Here is a 24,377-nt window from a genome sequence, read left to right on the forward strand (position 1 = left end):
AAACTAAGAATTGAAAGCAGTTACAGCAGTTTGACTTTGTGTCAGAGTCTAATAGTTTTGGTTTCCTGTGAAGAACTGTCCTGACCGGGAAAATGAGGAATTTAGAAGTAGTTTTGTCACTTCTTAAAAACATCTCTAATTTTTAAAAATACAGTTCTTATAGCCTCAGTTTTCAGTTACACACACACACACACAAACACACACACACGGAAATGCTTCTCCTCGTTGAATTTTTTGCCTGACTCTGGGTATTAACCTTCCTTTGTGTCCTGAATTTTCTACTCAGGGTCACTGATTCCTTGATGTGAGTATGTCGCCTGTGCTTCCTTCCCCTCTGCTCCGAGTGATTGCTGTGTGCTGCCCTGCTCATAACCCAGCCCTCACTGGGGGGCTGGAAGTAACAGCGCTGCCACCAGCATCTCCAAGTGAGCGTCTGATGGCTTCTCCCTCCAGGGTACTGGAGACAACCAGAAGGAAATTAAGGCTTAATTGCCTCACTTCTTCCATCTCTCAGATGGAATTGCAGTTGCCACTTTTTGTTTGTTCGTTTGTTTGTTTTTGAGAGAGTAATGCGGGCTCAGATCCTTTCTTCCTGAGAATGAAAGCTAGTCCGTTTCATTCAAAGGAAGTTGTTAGTTCTGGCCCCGACCTGAGCGTGAGGGCTGTCCCACAGCTCGCCAGCTGTTGCTGCGAATTGAGCTGCTTCTGAGTCAGGCACCTCCAGACCAGCGACATAATTTGCAGGGCCCAATCAGTGTAAAATGAAGATGCAGGGCACCTTAGGCCCCTGAGAATCATGAATAATGATTAATCATTAAGGATTTCACGACAGTGGCAACAGCCAAATGCGGGGCCCTTCGGGTGTCAGGTCCCGTGCCACTGGACGAGTTGCACGCCTTGGACACTGTGAGGGGGGCTCTCTCGCCACCCCTCAGCTGCAGGCGGGCACACGAGACTGCGCTGGTCCGGGCGAGCCAGAGCTGGAGAGACAGCCTCTGGGAGTGTCACATGTTCCGGAGCCAGAGAAGACTTAGGGAAGTGTGGTTTTTGGTAGTTTGTATTGTTCATACCTCCATTTTTTCCAGTATCCAGTACGTGTCTCAGAACTAGCCTTAGCTCTTATTGGTGGGATCATGCTGACTCCTGATTTCTGAGCCTGGGGTGGGTGTTTGATGAAGGCTTTTTTTGCTTCTTTTTTAGGAGATGGGGTTATTTTGCCTTTTTTTTTTTTTAAGCTTTTCTGGTAAGGAGAGGGTGAGTTTGTGAAGGTGGAGAATTCTGATGGTTTATTCAGCTCATTCCCCTTTTTGAGAATGATGAAGACAGCATTCAGAAAGGTTAAAAAATAACCTGCCCAAGGTCGACTGCTAACTCTTAAGAACTAGTAAGAGCCTCAAACTGGGACTTGAACTCAGGTTTGCTGGACTCCAAAAACATGTCGTCATTATTATCTACAAATGTTGTTTGAGCCTCTGGTGAGAGTTTGGTTCTCGATTTTAGGAAGACAGGCCCAGCCTTGGTTGTTTGATCTGAGACTGAACAACCAGAGAGTGGTTATTACAACTGACAGAGCAAATGGGATAAAACTTATAGCCCCAAGAAGTGTTCTTTTATTCCCCTTCCTTGGGAAGGCTGCTCCCCTCCTTTCTGTCTCTCTTACTCTTCCCTTAGGGTTTTAAGTCAATACTCTCCACTGCTTAAGATCTCTCCCATTCGATGAGGATTACATAACAATGTCTTTATGAAGGACTTTGAACAGTTTGTCTCATGTAGAAAACAGTAAATGTCAACTGTTAGGTGCTGTCACCACCACCACCAACACCACCATCATCACCATCACTACCACCATCATCATCACCACCATCATCTTCATCACCATCACCATCTTCATCACCATCACCATCACCACCATCATCTTCATCACCATCACCATCTTCATCACCATCACCATCACCACCATCATCTTCATCTTCATCACCATCATCATCACCATCATCATCACCATCATCATCTTCATCACCATCATCCTGAGCAGCGGCAGTTTTCAGTTCTCAGATGCCCTTAAATGTGACCTTTAGGTTCAGATGAGGAGCCTAACCTCAGCCTCTCCTTTCAGTTCTCCTCGTCCCTGTGTTCTCATTACCCCCAGCTCTAGCCCTCCCTCCAGCCCCTTTGTGAGAAGCCTTACCCTCTTCGCTTTCCTTCCTAATCAGGCAGGGCTGGGCCCCTGCTGCCTCTGGGACTCACTCCACTCCTCCTGCCTCCCCCTCACTGTTGGGGCGTCCCTTAATTGCTCATCCCCACCTGGGAATCCTAATCCCTCATCTGTTGTCAGTGTTTTCCTCTTCATCTCACCTCTTGACAAGAGGGAAAATATTTTGACTCCTAGAATAAGAAGGTCTGAAAACAGCGTTTCTTCTTTGGGGTTAGAGGTCAGTCATCAGCCTAAGCCCACAGAGCATCTGGCTTTGAGGCCAGCATCCCAGTTTCTTCTCCCTTTTTTGACTTTCAGTTGCTCAAATAAGGCTAGACTTTGAGCCTGGCCAACTATGCTGAGGACCTTACGGACTGTGTGTCTTGTTAAAAACATGTTGGGTATATTTGTTTAAATGTTATGTTGTTGGAAAAACAAGACTCATAGTTTCGATTTTAGACTTAAACACAATTGTATCTTTATAGTATTTCAGTTATATTATGGGTCCAATCAACTTTTAGGAGCTAACTTAAACAACTAACCACACTATGAAACTGTCACTGTGGGGAGATGCATTTTAAGTGCATATGACATGTCTCTCCCAACCTGTGTCCCCTCTGAAGGCCCATGACATGCTCATAGAGGTATTTAGTAAATGCTTGTTGAATGAACAAAGAACAGAATCCACAGTCCTTAGTATTTAGGGCTTTTTTATGCCCCTGATTTGTTCTGGATTCCAGATGATTTGATATCTGTCTTACTTTGCCCTAGGGCAGAAAGGTAGTTTGTTTTCTAGAACTGTGATGTGCAGTATGGTAGCCAGTAGCCACATGCGACTGTTGAGCACTTACAATGTGACCAGTATGGCTCAGGAACAGAATTTTAATAATTAAGTTAAATTTAAATTTTTTTAATACATGCTTTAGTTATTGGAATATGTTTAAATATGTCCGGAATAACTTGGGTATGTGAACACTAATTTAAAGTTCTAGAAGATGTACATCCTTGATGATAAAGACCAAGTCCTGGGTCTGGAGTGTGAGGAAGTGACTGGGTGGTGAGAGGGCTGGAGCTCTGTTGGTGTTGACGGTGTAGACGTCAGCGTGGTTGGCGGGTCAGAGCTAACAACGGGAAATCCAGGAGCACACTGAAGCACGTGGCACTGCATATCAGGCTGGCGCTTGAGAGGAAAGGGCCCAGCTGACAGTGCAAGAGGAAAGGTAGGTTGTAGGATAGAGCATGAAAGGATGCTCTAGGAAGGATGAAAGAGAAGTAAATGTGTTTGTAGTAGAAATAAGTTGAAGCATCTCCCTGCTCTTTGTGAGGATGATGGGCCGCAAAAGGGTACCATGTTCTCCTGGTGAAACTCAAACAGCACGGAAGAGTCTCCCAGAGATGTGGGACCAGTGAGCAAATGAGGCAGGCGTTGATAGGCAGCTGAGGACAGCTCTTTTGTGTCATGGAAGCGTTTCCGCTATGTCACATGGAGAAGGAAACCTTTAGAAGAGTCAGCGGGACTCTTCATTCAGCAAACGTTCATCAACTACCTACTATGTGCCAGGCACTGCACTAGACGCTGGGGATACAAAAGTGAATATTCATAGCAGCACTATTCACAGTCACCAAAAAGTGGAAACAAACCAGATGTCCATCAGCTGCTGAATGGGCAGACAAAATGTGGTTTTTTCATACAATGGGATACTATTTAGTCATGAAAAGGCATTGAGTACTGATTCATGCTATAATATTGATGAACTTTGAAAGCATGCTAAGTGAAAGAATCCAGGCACAAAAGGCCACGTGTTGTATGATTCCATTTATATGAAATGTTCAGAGTAGGCAAATCCACAGAGACAGAAAGTAGATTAGTGGTTGCCAGGGGAAGGGGATAGGGGAAAATTGGACTAACTGCTATTTATATATATTAGGTGTGGAGCTCTTTGGGTGATGAAACTATTCTAGAATTAAGACAGTAGTGGTGGTTGCACAAAATAGTGAATACACTAAAAACCACTGAAGTATATACATTTTTAAAATGGTGAATTTTATGTTATATGAATTATACCTCAATTTAAAAAATGTAAAGAAAAAAAAGTGAATGAAGCAAATTTCCTCCCCTCCAGGGTTCAACAGACAGATTGCACATAACACATAATTATTGTACCCCGTGGGTGTCAACACAGAAGTGCATATCTGTGTGGGCCTGACCTAGTTTTGGGTGGTCAGAAAAGTCTTCCCAGAGCCTCTGTCTTTAAGGAGAAGTAGCTGGGACCTGGGAATTGAATTACTCAGATTTAGCTGTTTACTGCTTTATTTGGAAAATCTGTAAAGTTCCTGGGCCTTAGATAAGGCCCGTCTGCCTGAGGGTATGTCTTCTGCCCTGAAGGTCTCCACAGACTGAAGGCCTGGGAAACAAAAGAATACCCAGGGTGCAAGGACACTTCTAGGAGTGGGAAACTTCAGAGAGACCCTCTGTTGGTCGGTGCTCCCTGGTTCAGGACACAAAACCTTCCCACTAGTTTCAGCAGAAAGGATTGATTACAGGGGTTGGATGGGAGGAGTTAAGAGATGTGACGTAGGCTGAGCACGGTCACTTCCCAAGTGTCACATTAGATCTGGGCTGCCTAGGATTCTGCTTCTGCCTCCATCATCAGGAAGCTAGTGAACAGCCTGTGGCGTTGGGAAGCCGGTACTGCAGCTGCTGACAAAGAAACCACCCACTTTGCCAAAATCAGAAAACCACCGTGACAGCTTCTGGCCCCAGAACCAGGTTACTTCTACTGTGATCCGCACCAGTGCAGTGGATCCTTTGTGCTTTTGCTGTCTCCTTCTCTAACTGCTACACATTGAAAACTCCAGCAAATGCGTCTCATTGATGGAACCTAAGTAGTATTCAGAACCCCAGGTGCAAGAGAGTGTGGAAAATAGAGTTGTGTTTTTCTCCTGCCTCCATGGTATAGAAAGATGCTAGATGTTGACTAAGCCAGTTCACAGAATCTGCCATAAGGTCCTGTACAGGATATGGGTGGATACTCAAAACATAACTTTGGTCTGCTGCACTTTGGGCCTGTAGATCTGTGCCTAGAGGATGGACACAGTGTAACCAGCAGTGACTTTTGGTCTGTCCAGTTATAAGACAACGTATTGCAAGGTCGGGTGATACTTTTGGCTTCTTGGTTTCTCCATTTTCTTGGAGAAGCATGCAGACAGGCAAACAGGCAGTTGGACATGATTTCTGTCCAGGAAGTAGGGGGAACACGTACAGACACAGGGATGGATCAGCCAGGGCAGAGTGTTTGAGCAATTGAAAAGTTTCCAACCCAACTACCCAGCCTGTAGTTCGTATCTCCTTCCGGCCCTCCTGTACTGTCAGTGGTAATTTATAGAAATCCTATGGAAGCTGTTTAAACAGGGCTTGGGATCATGTTTTCAATCCCATATCAGTGGTACAAAGCTCAGTGAGATGAAGCAGTTTCCCCCATGTCACACAGTTTGCTGGCACCAGAGTGAAGACTCTAGCTAAACCCATTGTCCTGACTTTTCTACTTCCCAACCCACCTTGTATACCAGACTCAACTGTAAACTAAGCCTGTGATTTGTCAGCAAAGTTCTAAGAAATCCTGTGCCCAAGTGTGTGTTTCCCTTCACACTCATCACATGGCAGGCAAAGCACTGGTCCCAGATTGAGATTTTCAGATTGAAAGTGGAACTGACTTTTGGAAATGACTAAAACCATCCAAAACAAAGTCTGGGAATGCTTCAGAGAAGAGGTGGCTTTAGAGCTGAGGTGTGAGGAGTGAATAGGAAAGTAGGAGGAGCCAGGAGAATAGCACAGTGTGTGCAGAGCTCTGCTCAGGGGCCGACGCACAGGAGTGGGGAGAGTGACCTGCTGGCAGTGAGGCTCAGCGGTTGTTAGGCGGGGCCGTGGAAGGGAGGCCCTAGTGACAGTGCCCACGAGGGCATGTGTTCCCTGCCAGTGACAGATGTGGACCAGGCCAGCGGGAGGTTGAATAAGGGATGGGGAAGGAAGAGCTGACCAGCTGACCCGAGACCAGGTCAGAGGCCAGCACATGACCCAGCAAGCAGGGTGAGGTGTGAGTGAGGGCAGAGCAGGAGCCCTTAATTTGTTTTTCTTAAATGATTGCATGTGATTTTATTTCCTTAAAAACTATTTAAAGGTAAGTGCGTTTGGGTGTTTTGTTCTAGGTCGAATGGTTTTTGCATTGCTTTAAAAAATAGATATTAATTAGAACCTGAAAAGCTAATTTAAACTAAAGTGCATTTGTGAGCGTCTTTGAATTTAGACTTGGCATGAAGTGAGCACACAACATTATTGGCGTCACGCTTGGATTGTGTTTGAGAATAAAAAGTGGGCTGGCCATGAGGTTATGAAAGTAGTCATTAGAGAGCATGCTTAGCTTGAGCAAACACATTCACATATCATACAGATATTTTTAAGGCTTTTAGCTTAAACCGTGGATCTGAAATCCAGTTCCCGATTCAAAGAGTAATAATCGCACTTAAAGAGAACGTTGCACTCTGCAGGAAGAGCTCCCATTTATAGTATTTATATGGCAAATAGAATGGCGGGCCGTTTATTCAAAAACAGTGGAGTATGTTTTTGGTTTAGGCACTTGAAACATGTTCTCCAGTCACCAAATAGCCTAAATTCTCTTTGGTGCTTTTCATGTAAAAATCCAACTAAAATGCATGTGATCAAATTTATTTTTTTAATAGTAATTGAACTCCCCTCTTTTGTGGCTTGCAGGAGGTATGGATTTAGCCGCCAGAGCAAAGCAGAGAAGGTAAGAAAAGCTTGGCTAATGGGAGAGAATGTTTGAGAGACGCAAGCGCTCCTCCCCTTTGCCTCTGTCTGACACAGACAGGCTCCCGGCAGGGGTGGGACAGCAGGGCTCTGGTCCCTGGGCAACCCCGGGCAGCGGGGATGTGCCAGCTGCCTTTGGCCCCTGAATCTCCCCCGTGGCATCCCCGGTCTGTTGCCCCTGCAGGCCGGGGAGCTGAGGCAGCACCTCATCGTGGGGCTGGAAGTGAAGGGTGATTGGAAGTCATGACACCAGGGTCAGACAGATGGCCTGCAATAACTCTACAACTGTAGAGATGAAGTCCACTCCCAGAGCCCCGAGCGCTCCTCATCTGATGAGAGAGGCCCGACATAGGTGTGAACAGGCTGCTGGCGGTGAGAGAGAGTACAGCATGTGTTACAGGCTGGCCCTGTACTAAGACAGCCTGGTGTGGAAGAAACGGAAAGTCAAGATGGGGTTTCATAAGTTCAAGAGAGAGTCTCAAGGATTTCTCTTCATTCATGTATTTTTTTTGTATGTATCAGTACTCATTCATGATTCTTAATTGTCAGCAGCAAGGCAGGCATATAAATCTTACAGTGCCAGACCGTTCCTGTGTTCAGGCGCTTTGTTCAGGGCTCTGCCTGTATTTTTTCACTTATTCCTCTGAACAACTCTATGAGGAAGATACTTATTTCTGTTTTTCAGGGCAGAAAGCGGAGGTTCAGAGAGGCTCAGTGATTGGTCTAAGATCACACAGCTCCTAACGTGCCATAATAAGAATCTGAACCCAGATCTGTGTGACATCAAAGCCTGTGCTCTTATCCACTGCCTTTTCAATAATAACATGCTAACTAAAGTGGCCAGTGGCCTCTTAAAAAGTAGAGTCCACAGCTTGAGATCTAGTAAAACCTCTTTCCTCATTCCCCTCCTGACCCCCAGATTTTCTTGAACGAGACACCACTCCCCCTGCTGTTCTCCTGCCACCCCTCCTCTGTCCACATCCCCCATTCCTCAGTCCTTCCGGGAAGCCCTTCCCCGACCCCGGGCTCCCTCTGCTTTCTGCGGTCATTGTCTCGGTCCTTGGAGGGCACTGACGGTGACTTGGAGCATATGTTCTAAAGCCAGACTGGCTGGTTTCAAATCCTAGCTCCTTCCCTTCACTGTGTGACTTTGGTCAGTAGACTTTGTTGTGCCTTAGTTCACAGCATCTGTAAAATGGGGGCAGAAACTGCACTACCTCACAACATTGTTGTGAAGATTAAAATATAAAGGATGTAGAATAATCCAACCCATAGTGCACATCTACTAAGCATTAACTATCATCATTATTATTATTATCATTAACAATCATTGATGCATTCATTATGACATCTTCTTTTTTGGTTTTCTTATTATTTCTTCCGCATTTGTGTTTTCACTCAACCAAACAGCCATTTCCTCCAAAGCAAGGGTTTTTTTTCTGGTTTTGAGTGTCATGTGGCATCTAGTGTATAAGAATTTGATGTGTATGTGTAATATGTAATTTTAAGTCTGAAAAGAATGTCTATGTATATGACTATATTCTGAAATAAGGCAATTTGGTTATGATTGGAAAAATCATGAGATGCCCATGAAATATTATTCGCATTGGCCTTGCCTTATCATTCTCATGTGAGATGGCACATTTGAACTGGAAGTCTTATCCCCTGTAGATATATGCAGGCGCTCAGGCCATGCCCCAGGGTCAGTCATAGGCTTGTTATAGAAATGCATCTCAGAACTGGGATGGTCCCAGAAGGGTATCTGAGGGCAGTCCTCTCGTTCAACCCTAGAAGACCCCAGTATCCAGAGGAGGTAAGCCTGAGGTTGCCAGCTGGTGAATGGGGAAGATGGAGCTAAAACCAAGAACCCTAGACTTGCAGCCCAGGTTTGGGAAGCAGCCATTATTCCAGGTGTCCTGAGTGTGGTGCGGTACCTTTAGAGCTTGAGCTGCGTCCACAGCCTGGAGCTTGAGCACCAGGGCAAGCAGTTTAGAGTCTTATCCTTCAGACCAGTGGTTTTCAAACTTTGCTGACCACTCTTGGCAGTAAGAATTCTGTTTTTCATCATGGTTCAGTACACACACACACACACACACACTACACACACACACACACACACACACACACACACACACACACACTACACACACCTGCATCTATAACCCCAAAAACAAAAGTTTCACAAAACGGTACATAACCCTTTACTACCTGTAGCACACTTGGATGTGTTGTGTTCTGTTATTTTTATTTAGTTTATTTAGGTGCCAATCGTACCTGCTAAATTACTTTCATATCCCACTAATGGGTCTCTGCTGAAAAACAGGCAGTGATCTTAAGGCAGTGATCTGCTCTTGGCAGGAATTAAAGTAGGGGAAGACCCAAGCAAAGTGTAAGGGTAAGTCTGGCAAAGGTGTATGACCCGATAGGAATTGCGTCGGCGAGCAGTTCAGAAATGGAGGTGGTCATTGGGCGAGACCCGAGGCTGCAGATGCTCGGTCTGTGGTTATAGTGGAAGCCCCGGTCTCTGGATCTCGCTTTCTTTCCCAGGGACTGGGTGACTTGTCCAGATCTGTGTGTTTTCTTTCACAGACTCATGCTCCTTTACAGCGTTGTCCTTTCTCTACTGAATCTCCAACTGCAGTGCTCAGCTGTTTTCCCATCTTCCCTTCCAGGCCGAGGACAAGAAAATGGCACTTCCCGCAGGGCTGTCAGCTGCAGAGAAAGCCGACGCCCGCGAGGAAGACGAGCTTCAGGCTGCTGAAGAGGTGAGTGGTCCATGTAGCCCCTGAGATTTCCGCCTAAGTCTGTGGGGGAAATCTCGCTTTCATCCGCAGCCTTCCAGGATGGCCAGCTGCCTCCCACAGGCAACTGCTGCTGGCTGGCCTTTCACGCCCTTTTCAGCTTCCTTTCATCACCTCCCATGAGGCTCACCGTAAAACGAGACCGGCTGAAACAGCCCTTGGATGCCACCGCGAAGACCTGTTTCGACACCCTGCTTATGTCTTGTGTGGTCAGACCTGCTCACTGCTACCTCTCCCCGTTCTTCTTTTAGCAGCGTATTCAGTCCCTGATGACCAAGATGACTGCCATGGCACGTGAGGAGGTGAGGCAGGCGTGCTCATGTGGGTGGGCGTGGTGTGGAGGTGGAGACTTGGCACCACCCCGGCTCTGCTATGAGGGGGCCTCTTCCGAGTGTCCACCTTCAGGGCCCTCTCGTTTCAGCGCCCTGCTTCCCGTTGCCTTGGGATCTTTCTTTTGGAAACCGTTTATACAGGCACGGTGTTGCCGTCCATGGGAACCTCTAGGAGGGAGATTTGAAGGACCCATGTGAAGACAGGATATCCCAGCTGGGATGGCACCACAGGGCCTCTGCAGGAGAGCTGTGGTTCAGCCCTGCCTCTCCATAACTGCATGTGGCATCCCGTGCCAAAGGAGCCCTTGTTTCCCTCCTACACCACCTAGGTAGATGATAGGGTCCTAAATTTATATTCACTCTTCCCAGAGCTCATGACCTGTGTAAAAGGTTTAACCAAGTGCCTTGAAAGGAGAATTCCTTTTTAGGGCAGGAGGGGCCTGTGGCAGTCAAGAGATAGCCCAGGAATTCTGAGATCCCTTTTCCTCTCCCATTTGTCCTTTTCTCCTCTGAGTCCTATGCCTGCCAAGTTCCCTTCAGGCTCTTTTTCGTGATCCTCAGCAGTAAAAACCCTGGAATGATTTTCCAGAATACCCAGGGTCCGAGGAGAATCTAACACAGTCTGCTGAGTGACTCAGGAGGAGGGAGGTGACTTCACCTTCGCCCTGAAGCTTGTTTTCTCCCTTCCGTGTTTCCGAACACATGAGCAAAAGCCAAATTATTTTTTCCCCTGGGAATATTATCTATTTTACTTTAATAGTGTTCAGGGTTTTCAGTGGTGTGAAAGACAGTGCACGGCCTTGAGAACACCCCCTCCCTGTGATTGCAGAGCCGTCTGACCGCTAGCTCCGTGGGCCAGATCGTGGGCCTCTGCTCTGCCGAGATCAAGCAGATTGTGTCTGAGTATGCAGAGAAGGTATGTGGGGACCCAGCTGGAGCCTTTGCCTCAGATAATGCCCCAAGGCCTTCTCCTGCTTCCCTCCCCCCTCCCAGCAGTGAGGGCGGCAAGTTGTAATTCATCAGCCACGTTTGTCCAAAACATGTACCATACAGAGCCATCCGCAATTGCCTGCCCGTTAGCTGAATTCATTTTCTTCTGCAGTGCCTATTTTTCTATAAATATAAAGAGAAGAGCTGTCTCTCAGAGCAGTTATTGCATCTGATCAATGGATGTGTTAGGTACAGCGCCCGCATTTTTCCTTCTCTACCAGGCTTCTTATAACTTGGGCTCAGTTTGGTGATGGGGCTGAGGGATGAAACTTTGCCACTTAGGAGATAAACCCCATAAGTCAGCCAAGCCCAAGGCAAAAATTTTGTGTTCTGCTTTATTAAAAGGGTATAGAATGAACAGAAGCCTGAAAGTCATATTTCAGCGTTAGATTTTTTTCCATCCTAAGAATAGGCAGCAGGACCTTGAATATTTCAGGGAGACAGTGATTAATCATTTTGCACATAACTGATTCTGGTCTGGCTGAAATGTAGTATCGGTAAAATCAGATTTACAGGGCATTGTTTCACATCCTTCCTTCCCCAGCCCTACTCAGGCTGCCCCACTAAAACGTTGATGTCTGTTGAAGCATCCAGCTTTGCTTTCCCTGTCTCAAAAGGCTTGACGACAAATTAGCTCTGCCCTGACCCTCTGAGCAATATTCTTCTGAAGCAGTTGCACAGATGATGTAGTTGGGGAACAGGTGCCACCTGTAATCTGGTAGTTATAATCTGCTGTAAACACAGCAGGTGGTCATCTCCCGCCAAGTGAGGGACCTTCTGAGCAACACTGAGTAAAATGGTACAGAGTAGTGCTTACCAGAGGGGAGGAAGGCGGAGGGAGGGCGAAATGGGTAAAGGGAGTCAACAGTACGGTGACGGATGGAAACAACTTTCGTTGGTGAACACACTTTCAGAAGTCGAAATAAAATGTTGTACACATAAATTCATGTAATGTTATAAACCAGCTTTTTAAAAATGGCATAGAATGTCTGGGGAATGGAGTTCTGTTGTTTTCCCCACCCTCCAAATCAATGCTTCTTAACATGGGTTTTCTAATCCAACTTTCATAGAATCCAGAGTATCCTGTATTTTAATTTACCACCTAGAAAAGGTGACAGTTGTCAAAGTGTCATCTGAGATTTGACCGGAAAAAGATTTAGGTCATCCTAAAAGTACCAGTAAAATCAAAAGACTTGAAGACACAGTTGTAGAAAGAGTGATTAATTCACTGCCCTAAGAAGAAGTTATCTTGGTGTGCAGTCAGCACACACACCTGAGTGGCAAGAGGGTGAGTCTGTACCTGCCCTTAGGTTGCCACATAGCATTGCTGAATCCAGTTTTTACAAAAAGACAAATGGATGGGGCACTCACTGCGGTTCCTACGGGGACTCTGATTTTTATCTTCATACTTGCCCACTGCAAGTAGATAGGAGCTCAGGTTATAAGAGGGGAAGCAAGTAGGCAGACCCTCCTTAGTTTACCTGTCCTTGCTTGCGAGTCTTGAAGCTTACCTGTCTTCCCCGTCAGCTCAGCAATTCCTGCTGGGTCTCTATCCCCTGAGCGTTCCCTACCTCACCCTTGTACAGTGATCTGATGGCTGCATTCTGTATTCTTGATTCTCCACATCTGTTCTGTTCTTTCAGAAAAGAGTGAAATAGTAGTTTTGGACAGGTCTTTTTCCAAGGACGTATGTAATTAAAACTTCTCATGGAGAATTGGAGTTCACCAGTTCATTGCTTGATTGTCTGTTTTGTTTGCATTAAATATATAGCATTAAAGATGAGTGCTTTTAAAATTAAATTGCCTTTAATCCTGTTCCCCTATCACAGTTATTTCACATTTTCAAATTTAATCCAGTGTTTGTCCCCAGATATCCATGGTAACACCTAGTTGCAATCATCATGTGTGTCTAAAAGAGGTAGAACAGTGTAGTTACAAACACAGCATTGGAGTCCTATCTTGGTTCATGTCTGTCTCCTCAACTTCCCAGCTCTGTGACCTTGGGCAGTTTATTTAACTTCTTTGCTCTAGTATCTTCATCTATAAAATGGGAATAATATAACTTTCCTGGCACGGCGTTGTGAAGATTAAATGAAATGTGAACAAAATGCCTAAAACAGTTCCTGGCACGTTATAGCCATGCACCTAATGGTAGGCTTTATTTGCACTTTTACAATCTGCTTTTTTTTTTTTTTTTTTTTTTTTTTGGTCACATCAAATTCTAAACATTTTCCATGTTTCTAGTCTTCAAAATAGTTTTTACATGGATCTGATAAAGTAATTCATTACATTTCAGCTCATTTTTTATTTAATCCTTTAACCTATGTAGAGTTCATTTTTATTTAGTCTAAATGTACATCCAGCCTAGTTTTCCTGCTCCTACCCACTTAATATCATTTACCAAATAACTTCTTTATACTCATTTGGAGATACTTTGTTATATTTTTGTATTTTAGATCTAATTTAAACTATGCATTTTCTTGCTCTATTGGTTTATACTTCTATTTTTATGCAAGTTCCATGGTAAAATCATGTTTGCTTTTTTGTTTTCGTTATTTGCTTTATTTGTTTGCTATAGTCTTGTCAATGTCCTCCAACCAGAGCCCACTAGAACATACCCATAGTTGAACAAGTTGGGTTTATTGCTGGTTGCAGTGAGGGAGACCACACACCAATGGGGAATCATACAGCATCTCAGTAAGGAGGCATTAGAAAAGACTTACAGGATTCAGACTTGTTTTAGGGGATTTGGGGGAAGGTTCAAGAAAGTAGAGCTTTGCTCTGTGTTGTATGGCTTAAGGAGGGGCAATTCAGTGAATGGAATCTAAAGAAATCTGTGAGACGAGGGAAGTGAATCAAGGTTAAAGCTGTATGCCCGTGTTAGCTGGTATAGGGGGATGTTTGATCATTTAGGGGATTTGAACAATGTTCGGTTTTTGTCCGTGTACAAGCATGATTACAGAGTGGTCGGTCCTTGTGGTTGTCTGATGTCGCTGTTCTCTGGAATTATTTATATTTAACACCGAAGCCTTGTATGCGTGCAGGCCAGCTCCCAGCAACATCAGGGCCTTGCTGAGAGTACCAGATTAGCTCTCAGATGTCAGGGGCTGCTTTTCTCTTTCTCTGAATTTAGTCATGTATTGCTGCACAGGAATAGTACACAAATGCGGTGGCCTAAAATAACATAGTTTATTACTGCACTTGCTGTGGGTCGGTGGTTGGTACAGTGTAGCAGGGTCCTTTGTCTCAGACTCTTACAAGATTACAGTGAAGGTGCTGACCTGGCCTGCAGTCTCCTCTGAGGCTTGACTGGAGAAGGATCCACTTCCAGGTTCACATGGTTGTTGGCAGCATTCAGTTCCTTGACACCCGTTGGCTGAGGTCAGCAGTTCTGGCAGTCCGCTGGAGGCTACCCTCAGGTCCTTGCCAGGTGGGCCTCCCCAACATCGCTTATTCCATCAAAGCCAGCAAAGGAAGCACCTCCCCACAAGACAGACATTACAGTTTTATGTGACATAATTATGTACATGCAATTACATGCATCCCACCGCGTTTGCAGAGACTGTGGGGCTCTGTTAAGGTTGCCCACCACAACGTATTTGTTTTTAATCTTACTGCCATAAATTGGGCTGAAACAGGGCACTGGCAATTCATGTAAAAACCCATGCCCCTACCTTCCTGGCCTCAGTAATGCAACCCTTGAAAGTAGAGATGAGATTGAGGAATGCTCAGGAGGAAAGCCTTTGGTGGCACTTGAAAGAAACCCAAATTAGGCTGAGATCAGGATGGATTTTTGCTTGGTGAAGAAAAGGGACACGATAATTTGGGGAGGATGGAAGTGTGAAAGTGATTTTGTGACTAGGGAATGAATCAAACAGCCTGCCTGGTGCGAGTGGTTGGAAAGTCGACAGGCATTGAGAGATAAAAATGAAGTAAAAAAGATGTGCAGGCTTCTCTTCATTTGTAAAGTTCACAGGTTCTTACAACAGTGTCACATGGTACATAATCTGTGTTTTTCAGAGCAAGTCCCTGAGATACATAACTCAGTTTAATATGGTTCCTGTAAAGCAGGGAAGAGGAGTGTGAATAAGCTTCCAGATAATATAATTCATGAGTGTCAGCAGGCTCCGGCCAGGGAGACCGTCTCCCTTTGTTTCCAGAGGGTGACACTCTTCCCAGAATGTACTTGGTGAGGCGCCACTGTGCTTCGTGGTGTTATTATCCAACACGCTCACTGCATCGTAGCATTCATTTTTACAGGGAAGAAGAATCTAGTACTGCGATTTGCAGAAAACTAAAAGCTTGACTGTCCCCAAAATACTTCCACTCTGCTATCCCAGAAGGAAGGAAAGGAAGCTGAGCCAGGCAAGGCTGGGCCAGGGAAGGTGCAGGGTGCCTAGAAAGGCAGGAAGGGACTCTCCTCAAGGTCACCTGTTAATCAACTGTACACCATTTTGACTCATCTGCAACTAAATCATTCTTGGTCAACATCTCCCTGAGACAGGATCTGAAAACATTTTGTACATCTAGAGGCACAGATCTGTCTTGGGGAATCAGAAGAATCTACCCTGAGTGCCTACTCAGTGCCAGGTACTTAAAAAAATTTTTTTTTATTAAAATATAGTTGATTTACAACATTACATTACTTTCGGGTGTACAGCATAGTGATTCAGTATTTTATAGACTATACTCTGTTCAAAGTTATTACAAAATCATGGCTGTATTTCCCTGTGCTGTACAATGTGTCCTTGTTGCTTATTTATCTTATACGTAGTACTTTGTATCTCTTAATCCCATACCCCTATCTTGTCCCTCCCCCAACCCCTCTCCCTACTGGTAACCACTAGTTTGTTTTCTATATCTGTGCATTTGTGTTTTTTTAGATTCTATATATAAGTGATAACATACAGTATTTGTCTTTCTGTCTTATTTCACTGAGCATAATACTCTCTAGGTGCATCCACGTTTTTGCAGATGGCAGGATTTCATTTTTTACAGCTGAGTAATATTCCATTGTGTGGGGGGGCTGTGTGTGTGTATATACACCACATCTTCTTCATTCATCTGTTGGTGGACGCTCGCGTTGCTTCCACATCTTGGCTGTTGTATAAATAATCCTGCTATGAACATTGAGGTGCATGTATCTTTTTGAATTAGCATTTTCAGTTTTTTTGGACATATACCTAAGAGTGGAATTACTGGATTATATGGTAGTTCTATTTTTAGGCTTTTGAGGAACCTCCATACTGTTTTCCATAGTGGTTGTGTCAATTTACATTCCCATCAGTAGTGTACAAGTGTTCCCTTTTCTCCACATCCTCACCAAAATGTGTTATTTGTAGACTTTTTGATGATAGCCATTCTGACAGATGTGTGATAGCTCATTGTGGTTTTGATTTGCATTTCTCTAATAATTAACGATGTTGAACATCTTTTCGTTTGCCTGTTAGCCATCTGTACCTCTTCTTTGGAAAATGTCTGTTCAGATCTTCTGCCCACTTTTTAATTGGGTTGTTTGTTTTTTTGATATTGAGTTGTATGAGCTGTTATGTATTTTGAATACTAACCTTCTATCGGTAATATCACTTGCAAATATTTTCTCCCATTCCAACAGTTGTCTTTTCATTTTGTCAGTGGTTTCCTTTGCTATGCAAAAGCTTTTAAGTGTAATTAGGTCCCATTTGTTTATTTTTGCTTTTATTTTTTTTTGCCTTAGGAGACAGATCCAAAAAAATATTGCTACGATTTATGTCAAAGAGTGTTCTGCCTATTTTCTCTTCTAGGAGTTTCATGGTTTCAAGTCTTACATTTAGGTCTTTAATTCATTTCTAGTTTGTTTTTACATATGGTGTTGGGAAATGTTCTAATCTCATTCTTTTACATGTAGCTGTCCAGTTTTCCCAGCATCACTTGTTGAAGAGACTGTCTTTTCTCCATTGTATATTCTTGGCTCCTTTGTCATAGATGAATTGATCATAGGTGTGTGGATTTATTTCTGGGCTTTCTATTCTGTCGCATTGATCTACGTGTCTGTTTTTGTGCCAGAACCATGCTGTTTTTGCTTTCTGTAGCTTTGTAGCGTAGTCTGAAGTTAGGGAGCATGATATCTCCAGCTTTGTTCATTTTTCTCAAGAGTGTTTTGGCAATTTGGAGTCTTTTATGGTTCCATATACATTTTAGGATTATTTGTTCTAGTTCTGTGGAAAGTGTCATGGGTATTTTGATAGGGATTGCATTAAATCTGTAGATTGCTTTGGGTAGTATGGCCATTTTCATAAAATTAATTCTTCCAATCCAACAGCACAGGATATCTTTCCATTTCTTTGAATTATCTTCAATTTCCTTTATCAGTGTTTTATAATTTTCAGAATATAGTTCTTTCACCTCCTTGATTAAGTTTATTCCTAGGTATTATTTTTTTGACACAATTTTAAATGGGATTTTTTAACTTTCTCTTTCTGATAGTTCATTATAAGTATACAGAAATGCAACAGATTTCTATATATTAATCTTGTATCCTGCAACCTTACTGAATTCATTTATTAGTTCTAATAGTTTTTTTGGTAGAGACTTGAGGATTTTCTTTATATAGTGCCATGTCACCTGCAAATAGTAACGGTTTTACATCTTCCCTTCCAATTGGATGTCTTTCTTTCCTTCTTCCTTTCTTCCTTCATTTCTTGTCTGATTGCTGTGGTTAGGACTTCCAAAACTATGTTAAACAGAAGTGGTAAGAGTGGACATTCTTCTCTTGTCCCTGATTTTAGGGGAAAGGCTTTCAGCTTTTTCCCATTGAGTATGATGTTAGCTGTGGGTTTATCGTAAATGGCCTTTATTATGTGGAGATATATTCCCTTTATACCCACTTTGAGAGTTTTAATCATGAATGGATGTTGGATTTTGTCGAATGGTTTCTCTGCATCTATGATCATGTGATTTTTATCTTTCCTTTTGTTAATGTGGTATATGACATTGACTGATGTGCAAATATTGGACCATCCTTGAAATCCTGGAACAAATCCCACTTGAGCGTGGTGTATGATTCTTTGTATGTGTTGTTGGATTCAGTTTGCTAATGTTTTATTGAGGATTTTTGTATCTACATTTATCAAAGATATTGGCTTGTAATTTTCTTCTTTTGTAGTGTCTTTGTCTGGTTTTGGTATCTGGGTAATGATGGCCTCATAGAATGAATTTGGGAGTTTTTCGGAATAGTTTGGGAAGGATAGGTATAAGTTCTTTGTATGTTTGGTAGAATTTCCCAGTGCAGCCATCTGGTCCTGGACTTTTCTTTGCAGGGAGTTTTTTTTAATTCTGTTTCACATCTAGTAATCTGTCCAATTATCTGCTTGTTCTTGACTCAGTTTTGGCAGGCTATATGTTTCTAGAAACTTGTCTGTTTCTTCTAAGTTGTCCAGTTTGTTGGCATAGAACTGTTCATAGCATTCTCTTATGATTTTTGTATATCTGTGGCATCATTTGTTATTTCTTCTCTTTCATTTCTTGTTTTCTTTATTTATTTGGGTCCTCTTTCTTTTTTCTTCTTGGTGAGCCTGGCTGAAGCTTTATCAATTTTGTTTATCTTTTCAAAAAAAAAGACAGCTGTTAGTTTCATGAATTTTTTCCCATTGTTCTTTTGGTCTGTATTTATTTCCTCTCTTATCTTTATTATTTCCTTCCTTCTGCCAACTTTAGACTTTGTTCTTCTTTCTCTAATTCCTTTAGATGTTAGGTTAGGTTGTTTATTTGAGGTTTTTCTTGTTTCTTCTAGAAGGCCTGTATCACTATAAACTTCCCTTTTAGAGCTGCTTTTGCTGCATCCCATAGATTTTTTAAAGTTGTGTTTCCATTTTCATTTGTCTTGAGGTATTTTCTGATTTTCTCTTTGATTCTATTATTGGTTTTTTAGTAGCATGTTGTTTAGTCTCCACGTGTTCGTGCTTTTCCTATTTTTCTTACTGCAATTGATTTTTAGTTTCATACTGTTGTGGTTGGGAAAAAATGCTTGATATAATTTCTGTCCTCTTAAAGTTGTTGCAACTTATTTTGTGGCCTATCATGTGATCTGTCCTGGAGAGCTTTCCATATGTACTTGAAAAGAATGTGTATTCTGCTGTTTTGAAATGGAGTGTCCTGTAGATATCTATTAAATCCAACTGGTCGATTGTATCATTTAAGACCACTGTTGCCTTATTCATTTTCTCTCTGGGTGATCTGTCCATTGATGTTAAGTGGGGTGCTAAAGTCCCCTACTATTATTGTATTATTGTCAATTTCTTCATTTATGTCTGTTAATATTTGCTTTATACTTTTAGGTGCTCCTGTATTGGGTGCATATATGGTAACAAGTAAAATATCCTCTCCTTATATTGATCCCTTTATCATTATATAGTGCCCTTCTTTGTCTTTTGTTATAGACTTTGTTTTAAAGTCTATTTTGTCTGATACGAGTATTGTTACACCTACTTTCCTGTCATTTCCATTTGCATAAAATATCTTTTTCCATCCCCTCATTTTCAGTCTGTATATGTCTTTAGCTCTGAAGTGAGTCTCTTGTAAACAGTATATAAATGGGTCTTTTTTTTTTTTTTTAATCCAGTCATCTACCCTATGTCTTCTGATTGGAACATTTAGTCCCTGGACATTTAAATTAATTATTGATAAGTATGTACTTATTTCTGTTTTATTACTTGTTTCCCTTTTGTTTTTATAGTTCTTCTCTGTTCATTTCTTCTTCTTCTTGTTTCTTCCCATGTGGTTCTTTAGTAGTATGCTTGTGTTTCCTTCTAGTTTTTGTGTATCTATTGCCAGTTTTTGATTTGTGGTTACCATGGGGTTCATATATCTTGGCTTATAACTGTATCTATTGATACTTGTTGTAAACTGATAGTCATTTAAGTCCAAACACATTCTAAAAGATCTACCTTTTTTTACTCCCCTCCCGCACGTTTTGTGGGTTTGATGTCACATTTTACATCTTCAGGTCTATCCCTTCACCATTTACTGTAGTCATAGTTGCTTTTCCAGTTTTTTGTCTTTAATCTTCATACTAGCTTATTTAAGTGGTTGATCCTCAGCCCTCACTGAGGCCTTTCCTAGTTGGATTTTTCCTTTTCTGTAGATTCTTACTTCTTGTTACAGACTTTTCTTTTCCACTTAGAGAAGACCCTTTAACATTTCATTTAGGGTAGGTTTAGCATTGATGAACTCTCTTAGTTTTTGCTTATCAGAGAAGTTCTTTGTTTCTCCTTCAATTCTAAATGATAAACTTGTTGGGTAGAGTATCCTGGTTTGCAGGTTTTTCCCTCTCAGCATTTTGAGTATATCGTGCCACTCCCTCTATCTTGCAAAGTTTCTGCAGAAAAATCAGCTGATAGCCTTGTATATGACTCTGTTTTTCTCTTGCTGCCTTTAGAATTCTCTCTTAATTTTTAAATTTTGCCATTTTAATTATGCTATGTCTTGGCATGGGTCTGATTGAGTTCATCTTGGTTGGGACCCTCTGTGCTTCCTGTACCTTAATATCTGTTTCCTTCATCAGGTTTGGGAATTTTTCAACCATAATTTCATCAAATATGTTTTTGGCTCCCTTCTCCTACTGGGACCCCTACAGTGTGAAAGTTGGTAATGCCTGGTGTTATCTCAGAGATCTTTTAAACTGTTCTCATTTTTTCATATTTGGTTTTTTCTTTTTGCTGTTCTAAGTGGGTGACTTCCATAATTGTATCTTCCAGATCACTTATGCGTCCTTCTGTATCACTTAGTCTGCTATTAATTCCTTATAGTGTTTTTCATTTGTTATTGTATTTTTCACTTCTGACTGGTTCTTTTTTATATTTTCTAGTTCCTTGTTAAAATTCTCACTGTGTTCATCTATTCTTTTCCCTAATTCAGTTAGCTTTTTTATTACTAATGCTTTGAATTCTTTATCTGGTAATTTGTTTACTTCTATTTCATTATTTATTTTTTCAAGGGTTTCTCTTGCTCTTTCAATTGAGACCAGTTCCTCTGCCTTCTCATTTTGCTTAACTTTCTCTGCCTCTATGAACTTACATGAGACAGTAGTTATCTGTTACAGTCCTGAAGGGTGTCCTTATGTGGCAGTGTCCCTATACAGACTACATTTGCCTCCTGCCTTTGCTGGGAGAGCTGGATTTGACCTCAAAGCAAGTCACATCTTTCCTCAGGGTGTGCTGGCAGCTCTCACCTTGGTAGAAGGTGGAGCTGTAGATGGAGGGGCTAAAGCTGGAGCCAGCTGTGAGCTCAGGCTTCCCCTCTGCTCTGTGGCCGTTACTGCCCTATCAGGGGCAGGGGCAGATCCGCAGTTGCTGTAGCAGAAGCCCTGAGGGTTGGCTCTAAGCCGGCTCTGTTCCCTTTAAGTGTGTGCTCTCCCCTTTCTCAGCACTGGGACCCTTGCCCCAGACGGGGGAGCAGTGCTGGAGCGAGAGGGGCCTGTGTGGGCTCTCGGCTCATGATGGGGCGCGGGCTGTGGCGACCCAGCCACAGACAGAGGTCAGGGCTGCTTCCCTGAGCCGCCTGTGCAAGCGCCGCAGTGGCTGCTCCCACCCTGCTCAGACGCAGCCTCGGGGCCACGTCTTCTTTGTCCCTCACAGCCAGCCCCTGCCCCCAGCCTCTGCCTCCCCCGCCCTGTTGTGGAGCCATGCCACAGGGCAGATGGGGCCCGTGTGGGCTCTCGGTCTCTATCGGGGTGGGGGCTGTGGAGTCCAGGTGCCGTCAGAGAGGAGGGCTGCTTCTGATGTGCTGGCTGAGCGAGTGCCAGCAGTGGCCGAGCTCCCTCCCCCGTCGTGACGGCCCTCAGTGCACTGTGGAGCTGCGATGTGAAGTCAGCTGGGCTGGGGTGTTCACGTGTCTCAGGCTGGGGCACGTGCCGGGGTGGGAAACGAGGCAGCCACTGGAGCAGCCCTCCGTCCGCCCTGCACCCTGCCCTGAGAGCAAGCCACCGCAGACGTGCTTCTCACGAGCAGAGTGCAGGCTTCCCACAGCCCTCCTGTTTGTCCGTCCCACTGGCGCTCCAGTCAGCTCGAGGGGCTCGTCTTCCCGGTGCTGGACCCCGGGAACGGGGAGCCCAGCATGCGGCTTGAACTGCTCCCCCCCCAGGGTGGGTCTCCGCCCATGTAACCTCCCTTTTCCTCTGAGTCCCTTCCCCAGGGACCCGACCTGATTGCTTTTCTTCCCTTCCTGCCCGATGCCGTGCGGACCTTTCTTACAGCCTTGGTTGTACAGGAGTCTTTCTGCCAGTTTCCAGTTAGTTTTCAGTGAGAACTGTTCCGCCTGCAGGTGTGTTTTGGATGTGTTCATGGGAGAGGTGAGTTCCACTTCTACTTCACCATCTTGATCGAGCTCCGTTCCAGGTACTTTTTGTACCACTTTCTTATTTAATTTCAGAAGAGCATGCTGCCTCCTTGCTTGTAATCCTGTGCCTTCCTGCATCATTATGTTGATACTTATTCACGTGCAATTGAAGCTACCTGTTTATGTGTGCGTGGGCCACACTTTACTCTCCTCTGTAGCCTCGGAGCCTCACCAAGCACCTGGCAGTGTTGGTGCTCAGTACGTAAGCATGTGATATTATATCTGTTTTGCAGATGGGATGATCATCACGGGGGTTAAGTAGCTTGTCTACTACCATGCAGCTAATAAGTTCCAGGTTTGCATACAGGACTGTCTGACTTTGAAACCTGTCTCTGTGGCAGGCGTCCTCAGGGGGCAGCAGTGACGGCCTCCTTGGCCATCTTTAGTGTCTGCCTCCCAGGCTTTGCAGTGACCAAGCCTCTTTAGACTCTCCCACTGTCTGACTGCCCACTTGGGCCGAGTGGAGTGAAGAGGCCGGGTCCTGTTGGGAACTAACCACACAAATAAGTAAAAAAAAAAGAAACTGACGCAGCCCAAACACTCACACACAGTCACACCTAAGCTACTAAAAACTGTGGGATTTTCTGTTTGCGGTATGTGAGTGGCTTTTCATATCACTGGAAAATGCCACATTAAAATATTCTCATCCAGCTCTCCAGAGTGTAACATCCTAGCCAGAAGACTGTCAACATCTTGATCTTATTTTAAGATGAGATGCATTTTGGGTCATCAGGGGACTTATTTGTGGAGGATATTCTTTTTCTCAATAGGTTTTGGAAACTTTCCTGTCCAGCACAGGGACCTTGCCTGCATAAGAAGGTCATGGGGTGCTTAGCAACTAGGAGACCCTGACTTTCATTAGAGAATCTGTCCTGAGCTGAGCTGGAACCAGTGTGATTTCTAATAAGCTTAGGTATGAATGATTCTAATCTCATCACCTAGCCCCACCCAAAAAACTCTTCTTCTAGCCGCATTAGCACGTAGGGTTGGGGAAGAAGTGCAGTACAGGGGAGGAGGTGCCCTCTCAGGGCCCTCCTACTGTGGCCACAGATGGAAAAACCCAGGTTGGGATTGGGGAGGGGGGGACGAGGTCGGGGAGGATTTTTAAGCCCCTTCCTTCTATGCTCCATTTCTTCACTTAAGGTCACAGATGTTAGACAGGTCATATTCTAAATCTGTAAAGTTCTGGAGGGCCAAGATTTCATCTTTCATCTCTGTGTTCCTGTTGCCTGGCACATAATAACGCTCGCCCGTAGTTACGGGTGCCTCTCCTTCCCAAGGCTTTTCTCTGATGTGTGGGTCAGCTCCTTGTCGTCTCCTTCATAGCACTGCTCACAAGGCACTATTTCATTTGTCTCTGCCTGTCTCCCAGGACTAGAATGTGTGCTGTCAGCCAGGGCTGGGCGCGTTGTACATGCCCTGTGCCTAACATAATGGGGTTTTCATAAACATCTGTTGAAGGAAGGAAAAAAGGAAGGGAGGAAGAAGAAGGAACGAGAAGAGCTTTCAGAACTCTCTCTTGCTCTGTCACGATGGAGGCTTGGGGAGAATGTGGCGGGTACAGCACCTTTATGGATGAGCGGGTGTTACCTGACTAGACCGTGAGATCTGTGTCTTTTCCCATGTTTCCAGTGCCTACCACTGTGCCCCAGTAAGGGTTAGCTGATGAAACAAAGGAAGGTGGGGAGAGAGATTTAAAACAATCAGAATTTGGAGATGAAGGAACCCTGTATATCTGGAGAGAGTATGCTAATATGTTTGTGCCTCCAAACTGCTCCAAGATTTCCTAAATTCTGAGTTATGTAACACGGAAACTAACAGCGAAGAGAATGATACTAGCTAATGAGTTGTTGACCTGGGGG

At 43.9% G+C, this 24,377-nt stretch overlaps 1 protein-coding gene across 2 annotated transcripts in view; it reads left to right on the top strand.

Moving 5' to 3' along the window:
- The window catches only part of CCDC93 (CCC complex scaffolding subunit CCDC93), an 88,991-nt gene that overhangs the window by 27,315 nt on the left and 37,299 nt on the right, over positions 1 to 24,377 (top strand). Inside the window, exons 8-11 of one of the 2 annotated variants that reach the window (XM_082465835.1) lie at positions 6,963 to 6,999; positions 9,692 to 9,784; positions 10,072 to 10,122; positions 10,982 to 11,068. In XM_082465835.1, coding sequence (XP_082321961.1) covers positions 6,963 to 6,999; positions 9,692 to 9,784; positions 10,072 to 10,122; positions 10,982 to 11,068 — 268 coding nt within the window. The remainder of the gene's footprint in view (positions 1 to 6,962; positions 7,000 to 9,691; positions 9,785 to 10,071; positions 10,123 to 10,981; positions 11,069 to 24,377) is intronic. The other variant, XM_082465836.1, reaches the window with a different exon arrangement.

Source organism: Balaenoptera physalus, assembly GCF_965194825.1.
Source record: "Balaenoptera physalus genome assembly, chromosome: 6".
Lineage (NCBI taxonomy): Eukaryota > Metazoa > Chordata > Mammalia > Artiodactyla > Balaenopteridae > Balaenoptera > Balaenoptera physalus.